General features: G+C 38.1%; 2 protein-coding genes and 1 long non-coding RNA gene across 4 annotated transcripts; all 3 read right to left on the bottom strand.

Moving 5' to 3' along the window:
- Positions 1 to 1,850: 1,850 nt before the first annotated feature.
- On the bottom strand, positions 1,851 to 2,862 carry si:ch211-81a5.8 (uncharacterized protein LOC560648 homolog). Its single transcript, XM_056235368.1, has 3 exons — positions 2,521 to 2,862; positions 2,337 to 2,424; positions 1,851 to 2,244 (listed from the first exon to the last, which is right to left on the bottom strand). Exons 1-3 carry the CDS (start codon positions 2,709 to 2,711, stop codon positions 2,098 to 2,100), a joined length of 426 nt encoding a protein of 141 aa, XP_056091343.1. The 5' UTR covers positions 2,712 to 2,862; the 3' UTR covers positions 1,851 to 2,097.
- Positions 2,863 to 7,673: 4,811 nt separating this feature from the next.
- Positions 7,674 to 19,911, bottom strand: clk2a (CDC-like kinase 2a). Of its 2 annotated transcripts, XM_056235346.1 has the most exons (13): positions 19,787 to 19,911; positions 18,505 to 18,698; positions 16,964 to 17,231; positions 16,017 to 16,107; positions 15,097 to 15,163; positions 12,886 to 13,002; positions 12,563 to 12,729; positions 12,342 to 12,436; positions 12,071 to 12,200; positions 9,534 to 9,616; positions 9,080 to 9,159; positions 8,871 to 8,961; positions 7,674 to 8,605 (listed from the first exon to the last, which is right to left on the bottom strand). In XM_056235346.1, the coding sequence occupies exons 2-13, from the start codon at positions 18,696 to 18,698 to the stop codon at positions 8,414 to 8,416; spliced, it is 1,575 nt and encodes a 524-aa protein (XP_056091321.1). In that variant the 5' UTR covers positions 19,787 to 19,911; the 3' UTR covers positions 7,674 to 8,413. The 2 variants fall into 2 exon arrangements, with proteins under 2 accessions (XP_056091321.1, XP_056091322.1); XM_056235347.1 differs by lacking the exons at positions 16,017 to 16,107; positions 18,505 to 18,698; positions 19,787 to 19,911 and having other exon boundaries at positions 16,964 to 17,098.
- On the bottom strand, positions 14,103 to 14,934 carry LOC130070810 (uncharacterized). Its single transcript, XR_008803930.1, has 2 exons — positions 14,568 to 14,934; positions 14,103 to 14,533 (listed from the first exon to the last, which is right to left on the bottom strand). It is a non-coding gene; the product is annotated as an uncharacterized LOC130070810 (long non-coding RNA).
- Positions 19,912 to 19,913: the final 2 nt, after the last annotated feature.

Here is a 19,913-nt window from a genome sequence, read left to right as displayed (position 1 = left end):
CTCTAACACTAGTCCTAAAAGGGCAATTTAAAACTACCCGAGCTGCTTTATTTTGAGCAACTTGCAATTTTCTTAAGTTCATTTCAGTTGTACTTGACCAAATAATTGAACAATAATCCAAATGTGATAGAACTAAGGATTCTACTAATATTTTCATCACTCGATTTGGAATAAATTTTCTACAATGCTTAACAACTGCCAGACTCCTGCCCATTTTCAATAATATTTGATTTATATGACTATTCCAATTTAACAAATTATCAACAATCACACCGAGTAGCTTTGCCTCCGTAACCTGTTCTATCACAATACCCCCCACAGTCAGACTCAACACAAGCGGATCTTTTAACAAATACTTGGATCCCAGCACCATACATTTACTTTTCTCTGCATTAATCACCATATTATTGTCCCTAATCCAATTTTCAATTAGTTTCAGTTCAACTTGTAAAACTTTGTTAAGTTCAACAAGGGTTTGCGCAACAAGGCTTGTCACTATAGTGTTTTTGTTTGTGGGTTTCAAACCCTCCGAAATTAGAAATTTTATCCTCCAAATTATATTATAATATAGGCCTATATAAAAAATTGTTTTAATCACAGTAGCATATATTCAGACAAGTAGCTATTTTACCATGAATGTCATCACATTTTAATGGGGTAAGTTGTCATGTTGTAACTTTCTAAATGATTTAATTGGTCTTTTTAGCCCAAACAATGGTTGGATATTTTTGCATGTCACCTTTTCCATTCTTGAAGTTTCATTGATTTTATTTACCATTTAAGTTTTGCTGAAGTTTCATTGATTGTTTTAGGCTCCTGTTTAAATTTGGTTGAAAACCATATGGCCTTTATATTTAAAATAATATTTCATATTTCAAATCAGTGTGAAACTGCAGGTTCCCATATGTGACAACTTACCCCATACAGTGTGACAGCATATTGTTGAATTGTATTATGCCTCCCTCCAGGGTGGAAAACATGTGTTTAGTAACTGACTTAAAGTAAACTTAAAAAATCACTAGATAAAGTGTGACAACTAACCCCAGCATTGTGCATCCGGTCTTGCACAATGTCATGCAGTGGCTTATCATTGCTCACATCAGGTCTTCAGTAAATTCAGTGTATGGTATCATGTTTCGACTACTTTCAATCCTGTAAAGTGCCGAGTATCATGTTCCTGAGCCCAAGCTTAAGTGAAATGCTTTACCTTTGGCGAGCAAGAGGAGGACGATGAAAATAATTAAAGACACCGCCTTTGATGTACAGTCTTTCAACAAACAGGTGGGGAACATGGCCAAATGTGCTGGATCCTGTCCTTCAAAGCTCTGTGCGTACTGTGATAATGTTGTGCTGTAGCCACTAATTACATTTTCTTACGTAAATACAACACCATTTTGTTCCTTGTGTTCACACACGTGAACTGAAAATGTTGCAAAATCGAGGTAAATTTAGAAAATGATCTGCAAAATGATCAAATGTAGATCATCTTTATTGTAAAAATGTAAGTAAAGAAACATAATCTGTCATAAACTGGTTTAGTTGTTTAGTTTTTGAGAAACAAAATGATTTTACAGTTTGAAATTACTGTACATGACTGAAGTTGAGCATTCAGAAGGACTAGAAACATGGATAAAATACATGAGTGCACATATATGAGTCTGAGACCACGAGTGAAAATTCTTCAGATGTACAAATCAGATTTATTTTCAAATTTTAGTAAGGGACTAAAGTTAAGAATTTTAAAAAATATATAGTAGGTATCATTTTATGTTTTAAAAAAAAACAACGTTTTGATTAGGCCTATAGCCTATTTAGATTTTTATATTATATTTTTTATAATTTAGTTAGTTTTTAAATCCTGATTTTCAATGAGGTCTCATGACCTATAATAATCATGAAATATCATAATCAGATTATATTCCTGGAATGTAGCATCTGCAGGTCATAAATTCACCTCAAATAGCCTATTTGAATTGAGATATTTATTATTATTTCCAGCATTTTCCAGTAAATTCTTCTTGGTGACCAGGAATAAACTGGATAAGGATAATAAGATGTAACACCATCAGAGTCATTTGAAATGTTTTTCTTCTGTCTTCACATGACTTTACATGGATCTGCACTCGCTGATGTTTGTGCTCCAGCTCCACTCATGCTGAGGCTGAGCCCTTGGAAGGCACCAAAAAGAGAGTTGTCATTTTTGGTGGCGGTCTTGCTTTTTAGGTTTGCCCTCTGAACCGGTGCCTGAAAAATATACATGTATTAAAGGTAAGCCACTATATTCCGCTATTCCGGCAAATATATGTTTAAAGTGGCGGCAGACAGAACACCCGTACCTTTGTGAATTGGTGTGGACTTCTGTGATGAATCCTCATTGCGGCTCTTTCTGCGTTCTTCTGCGCACACTTGACTTGCCTTAATTTCCTGTTTAAACAGAATATAAACAATTACATTTTTAAAGCTATTGGGTTTATACAGACCATTTAAGTGTCTAATAATTGTATACGCTTATTTTTGTACCTTTCCCTGTGAAGTTCTGCCTGGTAAGTCCTTAACCAGGACGAGTCATGTGCTGTCTGACCGTAGCAGCAGGGGGCGCTCTTCCGGCGCACGCTCTTGCTTTTCCGGCTAAATCCATCCTGGTTCCCCGTAAAGCAGCTGGTCAGCTGTCGGAGAGGAGCACCCAGAGACTTCTTCACCACGGCGTCCATCTCTTCTTAAACGTGGTAATGAACGTCAATACCTTTGAGTCTCTATCAAACTCGGTAATACTGAAGTCCAAGAGTTCAAATTACGGATATTTCAGTAAGGAAGTGTATTCCAGATATTCCAGTTTCATATGACCCAGTCTAATGAATAAATGTAAGTTGGCTACAGGCTGTATTAACACCTAGAAAAAATTCACATAGACCAGTCAGTTTTATAGAAGACAACACTGGAAAATTGCAACAACAACAAAAAACAATATGGCACTAGAAATATTTATAAAGTGTTTGCATTTTTTTTATTGCCTTTATTTATATAGACATTAATACATGTTAAAATGTATTTACATAGGCTAGAAAACAGGAATTTAACGTTCACAATATTTTCTCAAAATTACTTTATTTTAAATCAGCTTTTGGTGAGCAAAACATACATATACATGTAATAATCACTCATTCTACTATATTTACAATACACAAATATGCATTTTATGCTTAGGTCAAATGCACAGAATTTATAAACGAACAATGTAATAAATAATAGCCTAAAAATAAGAAATAAAAATACTACAATAAACTCTTGAATTCCTTATGTAGAACATAATGACAGAAAAACATTTAGCATAAAGGTCCAACATACCTGATGTCTGGTGAAACTCTTCAGGTGCACATCATTTGATGTAAGGAACCTGACGTCCAAACTCATCTGCTTAGCTTTAGTTGTTGAGCTACATGTTTTTAAACCCAGCTCCCTCCCTGCATTTCTCCCCAGCTAATTCTCAAATGACGTAATTGTTTGTAATCACATTAGTGATGGTGGGAGTTTCACAGCCATTTGAGAGAGAAGAAACCACTAATTTTTTGCTGCTAATATCAGTTCAACTCATATGTGTAAGTCTCAATATAGTGAAGCTGACCAACTATTGTTTTATTTAAACTTACAGAAAAAGATACATTGTTGTATGACCACTGATCTTAACAGATTAAGGCTAAGATCCTTCCTTTCAACAGATGGGAAGGTAGGAGGGAAAACAGATTGAGGAGGTTTACAGACAACAAACATGTGAATGAAGTCAGTGTTGAAAGAATGACGTGACGAAAAGCCATTTTTAACATCAACAGCTGATACACTATTCAGCCTCGTTTCTAGTTTGTTCACAATTTGACACTACAGTAAAGTAATTCAAAATGAATCATGCTTCTAATTAATTATATTATATTATAATGTTTACCTATATATTATTATATAGGTAAACATTATTGTTGCTGGTCATAGGTGGAATTGCTAAACACACTCTTAAACAGATACTGTATTACGGTTGAATTTTGTGTACATTATAGTCTGTTTCTCATTCTGAAATCACTAGATCACGCTTATCAGATTACATCTGCTAGTAGAGTGATGCTTTCTAAATAAAGCTTGTTGGCTGGTCAGAGAAAAGGTGTTTGTAAAAGCTTTCCTGTGATTGTCTACACAATTAGCTGTGATCTTTAAATCTTTTGGCCATGAATGAGGAAAGGAGGGCTGATTAAAAATACTAAATTTACATCATTTATGTCTTTGCACTTGACCCTTTTTTCATGCTCTACTTTTGCATATACAGTATATTTTTAGAATCAACGCCATTGTTGCATTATTGCTATGATGACTTTCCGTTTAGTTTAAAACGCTGGAGGTAGACTGTAGCAAAAACTGTTTCAAAAGCACACTAATCAGCTTTAACCTCTCTTCATTTGTTGCAAGTACATTTTAGAATTGGTTTTATGATAGTATTAATTGCCTAAAAACAGTGCATGGCATGTGTCCAGAATACACTGTTCAGTGGGGGTTTTTTCTAGGGTTCTTGACTTAACCATTTACAGTTGTAATCAAAATTATTCATCCCCCATTGCAAATCAGCTTTATTGGCAAAATTTACAGACTTTTAGCTGTTTGCAATGGACAAATCAAACAAAAGTAATTGAAATAGCTGAACACAACAAATGTTTCAATTCGGGTTTGCCCAAATTCAACTGAAAATGCAAAAGAATGGTCCAGAAAGTTAAGAGAAGATATTATCGCCTTTCACAAACAAGGAACAGGATACAAAAAGATAGAGAAGGCACTAAATGTTCCTGGAGACACTGTTTGAAGCATAGTTTGCAAGTTCAACGTTAAAGGAACAGTGGTTACACTACCTGGATGGGGCTATCAACGGCTATCAAAAAAGGAAGCTATCAACGGTTGCAACCAGATTTCTGAGAAGGCAAGTTCAGAAAATCTCTCAAGTGACTGCAAAAGACCTGCAGCAAGACTTGGATGCAACAGGCACTGAGGTTTCAGCTTGCACAGTAAGGCACGTATGAAACGCATGCGGTTTCCATGCAGAACTTCAAGACGCACACCACTACTGATCCAAGAGCACAGGAAAAGTTATCTCCGATTCTGTTCTGTGGAGCGATGAAACAGAACTTTTCGGCCCTATGGATCAGCAGTAATGACAATGACAACAGGAGAATGAAGCATATGTTGAAAAGAACACTGCCTACAGTTAAGCATGGTGGGGCTCGGTGATGCTCTGGGGCTGCTTTGCATCCTCTGGCACTGGAAACCTGCAACGTGTGGAAGGCAAGATGGATTCATTAAAGTATCAGGAAATCCGAGGAGAAAATGCCATGCCATCAGTGAGGAAGCTGAAGCTTGGGCACCATTGGACCTTCCAACAGGATCTCAAGCATACCTCAAAGTAGAGCCCTGCACGGGCCTCAAATCTAGGCCCTAGCCCGGCCCTGGCCCGAGACGCTCAGGCCCTAGCCCGGCCCGTGTCCGACAGCTCATTAGAATGATCAGCCCGAGTCCGACCCGAGCCCGTAAAAAAAAAAAAAAAAAAAAAAAAAAAAAAAAAAAATTCACAGCCTGCCCTATGTTGCAGTCAGTAAAACTGATATTTTTTTCTTCTCAATGGCAAAGTATTTACCAGTAAGTTTATTTTCATTTCTTTATAAAGTTAATTTAGAAAAATGTTTTTTTTTTTTTATGACGACCAAGCAGCCGACAGTGAGTTAAACATGTTTGATCCATTTATAGCCTCTCAAATCAACACTTTACTTGGCTACAATACAATCCATATATATAAAACAACTTAAGCATATCACACAGACAGTTAACGTTTGTTTAAACGTTTATTGTCATTTTTGAAAAGCTGAGGCAAACTGCTCTGCTGCTCAGTCGCAACAGCGCTCGCAAACTAAATGAGTTTACAATACAATACAGAGAATGCAATCTAAACAAATCAAATAAATTACATTAAAAACAAACATGCAGGTTATCTTACCTCAAAAATCAAGTCTTCACTACAGAACATGGCCATTCTTATTTCCAATAGTTTTCAACAGACTCATGAAAATAAAGTCCAATCAAACAAAAAACAACCTCCTTACATGGCTAAGAACAGTCTCAGAGCATCGTGAAGAAAAAGCACAGCATCCACAGTGGAAGGTTTTAATCCAGTCGTACTTTTTCCAGCTGCGCTGAAGTCACGCTCGCCACCGGGACACTAAACACAGAACGAGCCGGTCGCACGAATCTCAGATCGCGCCGCCGGGAAACCTGTGCGTGTGCGTGAGCAGACTGTCATGTGTCAGTCATGTCAGTGTGATAGGTTATAAAACGTCTTTCTATGTTTGCTTTTCAATCGTCATCTTCTCATATTTTATTTTAATTAATGTCTAAAATAGGCTATAAAAAAAGATAAGCCTAAAACAGGCCCGAGGCCCGGCCCGCGTGTGAACTATGACGTGAAAATTGGCCCGAAGCCCGGCCCTAGAAGCGTAAATAAGTCGGGGCCCGTCGGGCTCGGGCTGAAATGCAGGCCTCTACCTCAAATTCCACCAAGCCTTGGTTGCAGAAGAAGTCCTGAAAGATTCTACAGTGGCCATCACAGTCCCCTGACTTTAACCCCATAGAAAATCTCTGGTGGGGTTTGAAGAAGGCGTTTGCAGCACGCAAACCCAAGAATATTACTGAACTGGAGGCGATTGCTCATGAGGAATGGGTTAAGATTCCTCAGAAACGCTGCCAGAAGCTGGTGTCTGGTTATACATCTCGTTTGCAGCAGGTCATAACAGCAAAAGGGTGCTCTACTAAGTACTGAAAATGCTTGCCATGAAGGGGTTGAATAATTTTGATACTGCAGAAGTCATAAACGTTGCATTTTTTGTTGAATTTGGGGAAACCACTTGAAATATGTGTGTTGAGCCATTTCAATTACTTTTGTTTAACTTATTGCAATAGCTGACAGTCTGTAAATTGTGCCAATAAACCTGGTTTTCAATGGGAGTTGAATCATTTTGATTACAACTGTCAAAAAGGTTCTTTAAAATTAAGAGAAATGTCCTAAATGATTGCATAATACTACTTTCATGTTTAACAGGTTATTTCAATTGTTTACAAGCTGTTTATTTCATAAAATTGAAATTCTGTATATGAACCACTTGGCTGAAGGTTCTATATAGAAGTGTGTAGAACTACTACCTATTTAATTTAGTTGAACACAGATGTAAAATTGGAAGAGTAAATGCTCTATTTAAGGAATTAAAAGATGTGTTTTACTACTGTATGACTAGGCAGGTAAAATATTACATATTCCAAATTTTATTATCAAAAATAAGAGGCATTCTGGAATATATATGTTAGTCTTACAAGTTAAAAGAATTAAATGTATGCCTCATATCCATTGTTAAAAAAAAAAAATCAAACATTTCTGAGGGATGTGTTTATTAAAAACCACAGAGGGCTGTAGATTCCATGTTTTCTGTCTTTCCTGAGCTGTAACGCCAAAGGATGATTATGGCAGAAGACGGTGTTTTATAGGTTAAAGCACTGCACTAATGCCCAACTTAGTGCCAAACGTTTAATTCATATCAGCATAGAATATCATATGCACACATACAATCGATGTAGAAAATGACTTGACAAGAACTTCTTGATTGTAAAAACATTTTGCCTGGAGACCTCACTGTGAAAACATTCACAGCAAGCAAACATACAGGCTCTTTATTCTGTAGTCACAACATGGTTATTTGCATTTACACATTTATACAGTCAAATCCATACAAACACACAAAAGGAGACATCCGGTTAACTAAATAAATACTGTAAACGTGTTGAGGGACACAATCACCAGAACACTGCTGCTCTGTTACTTGGTTTGAATTGAACTGAATACAAACAGTGTCGCGATGCATGTGCGATTTTCAGCCGAGGGCTAAAATGCACAAAACGTATTCGCCCGATAAATAATTATCTTGTAACAGTGATGCTTGTTTTGTCAGTTATTTTCTGAAATGGAGTGTTACATTAATGCTTTATCCCCATCAAACCACTTTCCCTCCGCTTATGACTGTCATTAGCCACAATTGGCTGGAAGAACTGAACTTGGGAGGGTAGATTCACTCAACTCTCTGAAAGTCCAACATGTACAAGCATGTCAGTTGACCGGGAGCTTCTAGATGCGTCAAGTTCCTCACATTCTCCTGCTGCACATGGAGCTGTTCTCACATTATGGGAAGATGATTGAGAAATCATATGCTGTGCAACGGCTTCATTCCTCTTGCACTATAAAACTTAAATCAATGTCAGTTCAGCTCCATGTTAACTCTCTTGGCATGAGAGTCCTTGAGTTTTTTTTTTGGCATAAGACAGTGACGTTGGTTGAAGATGAATACTGTCACCGACTGATGTCGCGGTTTCCCTCCCAGCTCTTTCCGGCATTCTGGTCAGCGCTGCTGACGGTGCTCTGAAAGAAAGGATGCCTCAGGGCTGCAGCGAGAGAAAGACGCTTCGTCGGCTCATACTCCAGCATGGCCTCGATCAGATCGAACAGCTGGTGATGCTCTTCAGCTTCAGATAGAACATATCTCTGAGAGAGAGAGAGAGAGAGAGAGAGAGAGAGAGAGAGAGAGAGAGAGAGAGAGAGAGAGAGAGAGAGAGAGAGAGAGAGAGAGAGAGAGAGAGAGAGAGAGAGAGAGAGAGAGAGAGAGAGAGAGAGAGAGAGAGAGAGAGAGAGAGAGAGAGAGGGAGATGATTGTAAGTACATTAACACATGACCACCCATCAAAAATAAATGTATCCACTATATTCATTTTCCAGGCACAAAATATGAAGCCTATAAAACAGTTACTTACCCGCAAAGGTTTGCAGTTTTCTCTAACGTATCTTCCTGCTGAAGAGTTCTCGTCCCAGTCCAGGCGTCCACGATAAAAGTATTTCTGTTTCCTGTGCGGTGAAGAAATGATCAGTTCAGTTGCACAACCTGCTGCGCACACAAGCACGAGTGACATGGAAACTATTCTCAGACTTAAGAAAATCCCAGTTAAGAGTGTTAAAAACTTACCTAGTCTTACGAATCATACGGGAAGGAACAGGGCCCAAAATTCTCTCCATCATGGCTAAATGCTCCCGATTATCATGAGTCTTAAGAGTCAGATAAAAAAAGAATAAAATTAGGATTGATGAACATTACTTAGTTGATGATAAACATTAGACTCTTTAGCAACATGTTTTTGCCGGGTTTTTACAATGCAGGTCAACATATGTTCCTATACAGTGAGCTGTGTGTGCATGAGAAAGAGAGAGCATTAGTGAGCGCATCTGAGGTCAAAGGGTAAACAACAGGTGTTTGGTTACAGTGTACACGCGTGCATGAACACCTGTGACCCTTTGGTCAGATTCTACCTGATCTTAAGCTGCTTATTGAACACATACATAAACAAGAGTGGCTGTGTAGACCTGCTGTCATGACTCAGAGAAGTGGTACGAAAAGGAAGTAGCAGAGCTAGACTTTGTACCTGGAAGAGAGTAAAGCCGAGGTAGTACTCGAAGAGGATGCAGCCTAAACTCCACACGTCACACGGCTGACTCCAGCCCAATTCTGCAAGGCAAAACAATTTGGTTCACTATTTTGAGAAGGGATGTGCACGAATATTCGATCTAGAATTATTATTCGAAAAATAAAACACTATTCGAATTTTACTTTTCTTATTTCAGTTATAATTAAATGCACTGGGTGGCGCTGTGGAGCGTGTTTAACAAGTGGATTGCATTTGATCACATAATGTTGTCGTCTGCCTCGCAAAGTTAGGAATTACTTCGATGAAAATGATATTACAAAATGGAATTACTTTTAAATTAATCAATTATTAATGAAACTGAGTTATTATAATATCACCACCACAATGAGAAATCGCATGAAATCCAAACACCAGTCGACTGAGAGAGAGAGCAAACCACTGCATTACCGACAGCAGGTAAGCGCAGCTGTACCCCCGAGGACATCGGTATCCGAGATGATATCTTCTGGTAGCAAAATTATTTTGAGACGTATGCTTCCTTTAATTTTCGTTTAAGACAGGTTTAAGAACAGAAAACTCAAAGTGCTGTTAGTAACTTCACTTTGAACACCGTGTCTCTGCAACGTCTGTCAGCGCAGCGCGTTTTCTCACTCGAGCATGTGGATTTTATTGTTTTTCTCAACATGAATGTGAAACAATATAAACACGATAATGCGTGTACGTTTGATAACTGCGCAGTCTGCTTTATTAGCAGGTTTTTTTCGTTCGCGCTGCTTGAGCTTAAAGTCCCACTCCGATCATATTTTTTAGCTATTTTTAAACATTCCCAGTGGTCTTTAAATTATGATTATGCCATTTTTAGCCAAAATCACAAAACCTGTGCCGTTTTCTGGGTCTTCGCTTCAGCAGAGCGGCAGTAGCTCATTAGAAATTCGCCTCTGCGTTGTGGGCGGAGCCGTTGGCACGGGGACGACCCTCCCCCTCCCCATTGCTGAGAGCTCTGTCTCTCCCGCTAGCTTACATCCCCAACCTGTCAATACCGGTGCAACAAAAATGGAGAACAATATTGGAGCTATCCAGCCGTACAGTTTTGAGCCAGATGCCAGCTCGGACGAGGAACAAGAGGACGTACATAGATCTAGTCGTCTACAAGTGGATGTATCAGAATGGTAACGTTATTGTTTTTGTAATCTCTTGAATTGACTATTTAAGGCCAATAACTCCTAATAACATGTTAGTAAATAAATATGTTTGTGGACATGCTCCAAACATTTAGTCAGATTAACCTTTTTGAAGTTTTCATAGCTATCACACAAAGAATAAATCATAGTGCTGCAGAATCAAGTTTAAATTTAAGTTTACTTATAGAGCACTATGAGCTTGTGGCCCCGCCCAGTGGAGTTACTACGTCACAACTCCAGTCTATTTCAAACGGCATTTTTGCGTCTGCTACTGATTCACAGCCATTTGAATGTAGAAATACTCAGAAATACAACTTTGAGCCTATTTTTCTAAAGATATGTCCTCTAACATAAGAAAAATGCCACAAGAACATGTTAACACCTAGAAAAACATTATTTTCATCGGAGTGGGTCTTTAAATGATTTTGTTCTTTATATTTTTTGTTTACACATATTGTTTAATGTTTTCAACTAAAAGAAAACCTTAAGATATATAATAAGCTTGTTATGTATATTGCCTAATGTACTAATGTAAGCTTGTTCAGAAATAATGACAAAAACTTAAAAAAATAATGTATTTCTTGTTAAACGACATTTTAATAAATATGTGATTTTTATGAACCAGAATATTCTAATAGAATATTTTTGAAAAATGTCCATCCCTAATTTTGAGCAATAGTCATCTAGTGGTGACATCATGTTAATGCATCATAACCTTGCAGGACAATGTACAGTATCAGGCAGAAGAAATCGTTTAGGTCAGTGGTTCTCAACTAGAGGGCCTCAAGATGATTTAAAATTATTTAAAATAAGCCAATTGCCACTCGCATTAAATTCAAAGCATTAATGTTTGCCTACAGAACAACCACTGGCTCTGCACCAATACCTAAACTCACTACTTCAGACTTCTTCTGTCACTACTTCCCCCACCCCCATTACTGTTTTCACTGTATTTTGAGACTAATACGTTTAAAAATCTTACCAACCCCAAACCTTTGAACAGTACTGCACATATAAATAACAGTACCCGTTTACTCTTATATTAACAGTAAAGCAACATGCAGGATATTTCATAACAGATTAAGGTTGGGTATCAGCTTTCATGGCAACCAATCTTACGTTGGACGATTCCCTGCAGTCCGCTGAATGAAGTCACTGACTAATTAAATTCCTTGTGGTGGAAAAGAAGCTAATCTGCTGTTGCTGCAGCGATTAACCCATTCTAGTCCTGTGCCTTAACTGGTCTCGCTTCATGCCAACAACAAAAGTTATTCAAGTTCAAATTCAGGATAATGTGTACTGCTAAAACACATGCTGTTTGGTCAGTCATGAATGAGGCATGATTGTCCTTACCTAGAATAACTTCAGGTGCTCTGTAATGCCTGGTAGAAACGATGGTGCTGTGGTGCTCTTGGTCAAATGTAGCGCTGCCGAAATCCACCACCCTCACTGCTGTGCTCTTCACAGTACGCTCGTCTCGCTTCTACCTCAGAGAAGGGGGTTCATTAATATGGATTTCCTTTAATGGCCCACTAATGGGGTTTTCAAAAGCTGATGCTGATATGTTAACATACACACACAAAATATTGGTTTAGTTAAAGCTAATGACAAACTCTTTCATTACCTTCTCCACATTGTATGTGATTGTGAAGTCCGAGTTGACAAAGAGAATGTTCTCTGGTTTCAGATCTGTGTGGGTCAGTTTGTTTTCATGCAAATCTGCAGAGGAGAAAAAGACCACAATACTATGAATTGCAGAACTGGCCATTTAATACAAGGCAAATGGAGTCCAACCATAATTTGTGAAAGAAAAAAAACACTGATCTTACTTGAATGTCTACTTACATTTGACAGCCAGGCAGACCTGGTAAGCCATATGACGCACTTGGCTGATGGAGTAGGGCAGGTAATTGTTTTCTTTGAGGAAATCAAAAGTACTGAGAGCCAAGAGCTCAAAACTGATACACATATGGCCATGATAGTCGAACCAGTCAAACATCTGCACACACAAACTAAAGAATTGAGAAAGAGAGAAAAGTAGACAGGTTAAAAAGTGTAATTTTGTAAGCAGGTCATCCAAGTTGTAAATTTGCACCTAGATGTTTAAGCACTTCATACACAATTCCTCAAATTGTGCTAATTTTGTAAAGATTGTCTTGCCAACTCACTTCTTATTCTCAGGATCCTTTTCATTGATTCTTTCCAGGACGTTGATCTCCAGCCGGGCAGCCTCTTTGTATTTTTCCACATTTTTGATGATTTTCAGAGCAACATGTGCTCCACCCCTTAACCAAGCAGAAGAGCATTAGTTTAAACATTGCAATGTTCTCTTATCTGTCAGATAGCTCTCTAACTACATCTTTTCAACCCTGCAATCAAAGGAATGAACTATATTTATGGGTTAGTGAGCACAGCCATTTTAACCTTGAATGTGCAAGGCTTCCGGTGTCAGCCGCACGAAAACAGTCCTTTATGCAGCTTGATACTGCAAACTGGTATTCATATTACTTTAACTGATCAAAATCAAACACTGGTTTGTAGAGCAAATAGTTTTACCATTTACTCCACTTTGTTATTCCTAATCTGAAGTCACAAGAAATAGCTTACTTCTGCATTGAAAAATAAGATGGATAGTATTTAGATTTCTTGTCTGTTGTAGGGAGATAACCAGTAAAACTGATAAATTGCAAAAACGCTGATTATAGATCAATAAAAGCCATAGACCACTGGTGAGAGCTGGGATGGTCCCCATTTCGCTGAATATTTCAGGGTTCTTTCACATTTTCCAATTAAAAAAATTCAATACTTTTCCAGACCTCTGTATTTTCAGACCATATTTACCATAAATGGTTCATACTGCATTATTTTCAGCTTTATATTTGGTATATAGTAGTCATCTGTAAATATTAAAATTTTCTCAGGGGGTTTTTCCCTGATTTTCTCAATGTGGCAAAATACAGAGCACCTAAAATAAAAAATATATACAGACTTTTGCACACACACAAGAAACTTTTTTTGTGCCCTTGAGAAACTATTCACATGCGCACTGAAAATGTGTGTGCTTACGCAATACAACTTCTAGTTTTATAAGATATTTCTTTCCTGCGTCACTGCCATCTTACTATGGAAAAAATAAGAGCATGGATGCACATGAATTAATAGATCTATTTGCTCAAAATTTGACTTTCCTTAGGGTAGTAACTCTAATAATCAAGCCCTAATGTCCAATTTAAGGCATTCTCTGTGGCGGCGGAGAAACCATGACACAAAATGGGCTGATGGCACAATATGGCTGTGTGCACTATTTGCCAAGTTCAAGGGTCTATAAAATAGAGTGGTACTATATAAAAAATATTTTAAAAAATTAAATCGGCTTTCGTTAGAGCAGTACGTCATATTTCAAGGCCTTAGGTCTGCTTTAACGCATACTCTGTGACGGCCAAGAAACCACGCAGCGAAATGGGCTGATAGTGTTGGAGAATTTCATATTTCATCTGTCTTATACATGAGTCTGAATGTGAGGATAGGGCACATGAGGACAGGGACAAGAGAGTGGAAAAGTACCCAAAAAACTTGTAGTAGAGATGCAGGTGTTGGGAAGCACTGGAAGAGAAACATATTATATACAATGTAACGATGTGCCAGAAAAGGATAATAATACAAATGCCCATTGTGTAAAAGGATAGTAATACGAACGCTAATTGGACACCAACAATAAGAAAAAGGTATAAGACTAGAGCACTGGCCCATGAAAGATCAGATGGCCAGCTGGCATCTCACTTTGTTGCTTGTCAATAAAGTTAATTCTTCTGAGACCTGAAACTTCGACTCTGAAAGATTTCTTTGAGACCTGAACCAAAGATTGTGAATTTGCCACAACAATAGGTGGCTCAGTGTGCATTGTCCTATATGCTAAGTTTAATGGTTTCTTGTGCGCACACAAAAGTCTGAATATTTTATTCTTTTTGCAAAGGTCTTTTTAGAGGCTCTGTAATACGGTGCTAATAATATCTTGAGAACAAACTCAAAATTGAATTTATTCAGTCATGTTTGACAATCACTAAAAAATCACTAAACAGGTGCCATGATAAATATAATTTCATTAAATAATTCTTAATTTTCTATCATGGAAAACTAAATTGGGGCAAATGTCTGGAAATGCCAATATTTTTCCATACTCTACTTTTCCAAAATGGCATATAGGAACCCAGATATTTTTTTACTGTCTGGAATAAATCACACACTGCATTTTTACCTACCAGAGCAGATTTTTTTCAGCCCAACAACTAGACGGACAAAGAAACACATTTTGTTTGAAGTTCACACCATGTTGGTTTTGTAATATAGCAGCTGATTGGTCGCTAAGCGACGACGCTCACCTGCGATGATCAATACATTGCATCACCCTCCCGAAGGTGCCCTCGCCCAAAGTGCTGACAATCTCATCTAAGAGACAAACAGAGGGAAAAAGACGTAGAGAAAAGGGGAGGGGGAGATGTAAAGAGCTTAATTAGACAGCGCATTTAAAGAGAAAATCCTAAACAAGTTTCCTAGAATCACATTTTTAATCTTAACTGTGACTATCTATTCAGGTTAACCTAAAAGAATACGACAAGCATCACTACGCACACTCTCGATGAAAGGAATAAAGCATGTTTTTTCAACAAAAAAAATAGTCTGCATTTGTTTAAAAAAGAAAAAAAACGCAAAGAAACAGACTTTGCGTAGGTCCGACGCAGAAGGACCCCTAATAAGTAGATAACTTTAACTGAGGGATTTTAAAACAGCGGGACTGCTTTAAGCGAATTCGAAAACTAAAATGACTGTATTTACTATAAAAAATAACATGCATACTAGTACCTATGGAAATATTGTGCATGTCACAGCAATCAAATCTTTAAATCGAAATGATTGACAGCATACGATGTAGGGGTAAGTGTGAATCTTGATGTAGCCAAATGCTTCAACAAGACCAGAATAATATGGGACTAGGAAAAATACTAAATCTGGGAACCTGTCAGTCAAGAATTAAAAAGGATCATAATACTTCTACACAGCAATACAAACACCCCATCCCCACTGAAAAGAATAAAAAAAGGAGCTACTAAAGACATGTTCGACATGCCTTCCCCCTTGCCTGTTCCGGCAAAAGGGGAGAACTTTCTATGACAGCATCACAATCACCACCAATCATGATCATGATCATGACCTCCTGCCCTCCCCTGTGTGTGTGCTGGTACTGATAGGGAGAAAGGTTACGATATAGGAGTAGAGGAGTAGTAGTAGTGGCAGTGTGTACATCTCTCTTGCAGGACGTCGCCACTCCGACAGATCAGGTGACCCTCCTCGTCGTCCCTCACACACAGTGCCCGTGTCCCGCTGTCACTCCGCTGCTTCGGCCCCGGCCAGGGTCACAGGTCAGAGATCACGCCACGACCGCAGAGGGAGGAGGGGAGGTGGGCGGAGCGGGGAGAGTGGAGGGGGGCAGCCGTAGCCACGGCGACGAAGATGAGCAGTGTTGTAGTTGTTGTAGGTAGGTTTGGTGGTCATGGGGCGAATCGTATGACACCCACGTGAGGAGATATATATAACGATAGGGATATAGTGCAAGGGATCAAGTCAAAGATAACATTTTACCCCTCCCTTCTTGCTTGCTTTCAAACTCCCCCTCATCCCTCTGCCTAGCAACCCTGACAAAAAGTCACAAAAAGCAACCTGCATCAACATTTACTCATAGAAGAGCACATGAGTGAAGGCATTGCTAATTCACAACATGACAAAAGAAACAGGTTGCTCGACTGGGAGACTGGAAATAAAATTAAAAAAGAGCTGAAGTTATGGAGCAATTTATATGTTTTCATAAAAAACAGTGAAAGAGTTATATAGGCGTGTAGATAGAGCAAGATAAAGAATGGATGAGAGTTATGAGATATTACAGAGGCTTTCCCAACAAACACATTTACTACTTAATGTTTACATTAATGACTACTGTACGAGTCTCACTATAATGTAACAGTTGGGCCAATTCGATTATAAACACTGAAAGCCAAGACTTAGGCTATCACTATTAAAAAGACAAAATGTCAACAAAAAGAACATAAAACAAAAGAGTTCATACTTACCAAATCCTGGGGCTGTGGAAAAGAGAAGCGTTATGGAGAAAGAGAGACAGGAGCGTGTAGAGGTTGAGAGAGAAGAGGGGATTTGGGGGTGGGAAAGAGCAGGCTCGGGTATTGAAGTACTCACCGAGGAGGATGGGCTATAGGACCTGGTTCTACGCCGCCTTCGTTTGTGCTTACGCCTGCTGCCTTTCCTCCGGTAAGAGTCCTCGCGGTCCCGATCACGGCCCCGTCGGTAGTCGTAGCTGGGCGAGGCGTCGCGGGAGAAGTAGTTGCTCGGCGTCCGGTGTTCCCTGTCGCGATCCCTGTCCCGTTCCCGGCTGTGGTCCAGGCGCCGATGGCTCTCGCCGTAGTGTCTGTCGTATGGCCGGCGGTCTGAAGAACGGTTGTCGTAGCTGGGAAGAAGATGAGCGCATTTATACCATACAATCACTAACTTGATTCTTTCAAGTTACCATTGCTTACTTCCTGGTATTGAATTAATATTCATTAAAATATTATGTAGTAATAATAATAATAATAATAAATGCCCCTAATATGCTTTTTTGATTACCTTTGATGCAGTGTGTAATATAGCTGTTTGTGAAGGTAAAGTATCTGCAAAGCTTTAAAGATCAGTGCATGACAAATAAAGTTTTTGTCTTCTAAAAGAAAGAATCGATTCTGAACTGCTGAAGCAAGTTAGTCGTCAGCAATTACAGTCTTACTTCCTGTTACATACCAATGGAACACATTTGTGCAGATGTTTATCATGCATTATAACAAGAAAAAAAAAAGAATTTTTTTTGCAGCAACGTACTATATATATTTACTATATATGTATTTGCAGCAGGCTAACCAACTAGTTAAAGTTATTAAAGTTATTTTAATTCCCATTTCTTTTGTAGTGTAACGGCAAGGTAGTCAATTATTAATCGTCTCTATTGTTTAACTAAAATTTGTGTGGTAAATACCAAAGAAACCATATAGTTACATTTTACCATGGTATTGAGGTGCTTTATGCGTGGTTTTAACTGGCCATCATGATCTAAATGTATGCTACTATGGAAGACCAATAGTTATTTTTAATAAAACTCAAAGTCTGAATATTTAAATTTTACCGTATAAGAATTAGGTTGTTCCAATTTCTACAGATGTTACTGTTTTTGTTAATGAACAAATTTACATTCGCATCCCAACTCAAGCTATTTCTACTGTCAACTCAAGCTACAGTCAAATATGCATTTCTCAGAGACAAAACATGTAATATTAATATTGCAGCCTGCACTGCAAACTGTGCTGAAGATATGTGCAACACAGATCAAAGTCAGGCAACACAAACCGGGTTTCATGATTTGAAACAATATCACCCATTAAAACATGCAGAAATAAATTATTTCTATTAAGAAATGTATTTTGTTGAGGAAAAAAGACTGGAAAAGTGTAAAGAATTCAAAAACGTAAAATGTTTGTCATGTTCTGACAATAAAAAGTAGTTTAAAACCACAATCAACAGCCTGGTCACGAAAGTGCAGACTCGTAGGAAGACCGCGAGTGTTTAGGGTGCCATTTCAGACAGAGCCTATATATTGACATATTTATAAAAGGAAATATTACTATTATAATATTTCACTGAATTTCTTTGTTGTTGCAATTTTGGCCAGTGCTTTCACTACACAGCGATCATACCTCCTGGATCGGGCATAGCCGGCCTCCTGCCTGTGTCCTCTCCCTCTCCTCTCACGTTCACTGCTGGAGGAGAATGTCGGTGAGCGCCGATGCCGGGGTTTTCTCCCTCGCTCTCGGTCTCTGTCCCGATAACGATCTTGGTAGCTGCTGTGGCTGGCCCTCTCCGAGGACGGGTACCGTCTGGAGTGTGGCATCTGCTCAAGATATAACATAAAATGTATTAAGATAAACAAGAAAATAAAATGTAAGTGCTTCACTAATCTTGTGGCTTTTGGGAGTCAACTGACAAGTCAAATGACTGTCCATATGTTGACAGTTTAGAGAGGCAGGTCTAGAATGGGTGTTAAAACATTTAGAGAACAGACAGAAAATTATTTAAACACGAAGAAGGCTGATTTTAATTTTAATTTAATTGATAAAACATTGCCACATTATTTTCTTTTGTATGGTTGTTGACACACATGTTGTTACTGTCATACAGTAATGAACACTAAATACCAATAAGGTCTGCATGGAAAACACACAAAAAATATAATACATTTAAATATTATACATCAAGGATAACATACAGGCCTGGGCATTTTTTATATTTATCCTGGTATATTGCATAAAACATATTAAGGAACAAATCATATGAGACTTTAGAAAATTAATTTAGCAAAGAAATAAGAATTAAATTAAATTTATTCGAGAGCATTTTTAATCTGGAAAAAAGTAAAATGACATTTGAAATACATTCTTAGAGAAATTTTGCCCCAAAACTATATATCAAGAGCCAGTTATTCGAGCCAATTTCTATATTTAGCAAAGAAACCGCAGACCAAGCTGTAACAAACAACATATAAGGAAAATATTTATTAACTCGAAATAAACTATATTATAGGGATAAAAATGATCAGATGTTAATAATGCATTATTACAAGAAAAAACGACATATTTGCAGCAACATATAGATAGGCTAACCAACTAGCTAAAGTTATTTTAATTACCATTTATTTTGTAGCGTAACGGTAAGGAAGTCGATTAATAATCGTCTCTAATGTTAAACTAAAATTCGTGCGGTAAGGTCGATAACGTTACATGACATGGTGTGGTAACTTTTGAAAACGGAAGATAAATATAACGTATATATAATTTTAGCTGACTAGCTTCTTTACGCGTCGACGGCCATTTTGAGATCTTCTAATCTTCAACTGGCCATTTCTCAAATGCTCGTTCTTGTCCTTTTCGGCTGAGATAGGGGCAAATAGTGGCAGACAGTAAAATTATGTTTTGTACTCACCGTTTTAGCAGCCAGCCCTGTCCGTTTATCCCAAAGAAAATCCGTGTTGACGCTTCGGCTAAATTTTCTCACTTTTCAAGACCAAATAAACAGTGTGAAAAAAAAAAACTACTTCCGGCCCCTCCTC

Source organism: Rhinichthys klamathensis, unplaced genomic scaffold (assembly GCF_029890125.1).
Source record: "Rhinichthys klamathensis goyatoka isolate OS25496 unplaced genomic scaffold, OSU_Roscu_1.1 h1tg000420l_1, whole genome shotgun sequence".
Taxonomy (NCBI): Eukaryota; Metazoa; Chordata; class Actinopteri; order Cypriniformes; family Leuciscidae; genus Rhinichthys; species Rhinichthys klamathensis.
This window is presented reverse-complemented; position numbering and strand designations above follow the sequence as displayed.

Bases quoted from the DNA above. Each gene is read 5' to 3' on its own strand.
- si:ch211-81a5.8 (XM_056235368.1), bottom strand. From the start codon at position 2,711: ATGGACGCCGTGGTGAAGAAGTCTCTGGGTGCTCCTCTCCGACAGCTG. The intron at 2,425-2,520 runs GTACAAAAATAA...CTGTTTAAACAG, and splicing joins GCAGAACTTCACAGGGAAAG to GAAATTAAGGCAAGTCAAGT. The intron at 2,245-2,336 runs GTACGGGTGTTC...TATATTTTTCAG, and splicing joins GTCCACACCAATTCACAAAG to GCACCGGTTCAGAGGGCAAA.
- clk2a (XM_056235346.1), bottom strand. From the start codon at position 18,698: ATGCCACACTCCAGACGGTACCCGTCCTCGGAGAGGGCCAGCCACAGC. The intron at 12,437-12,562 runs GTAAGTAGACAT...TCTCCTCTGCAG, and splicing joins GGTCTGCCTGGCTGTCAAAT to ATTTGCATGAAAACAAACTG. The intron at 8,606-8,870 runs GTAAGTAACTGT...TCTCTCTCTCAG, and splicing joins AAAACTGCAAACCTTTGCGG to AGATATGTTCTATCTGAAGC.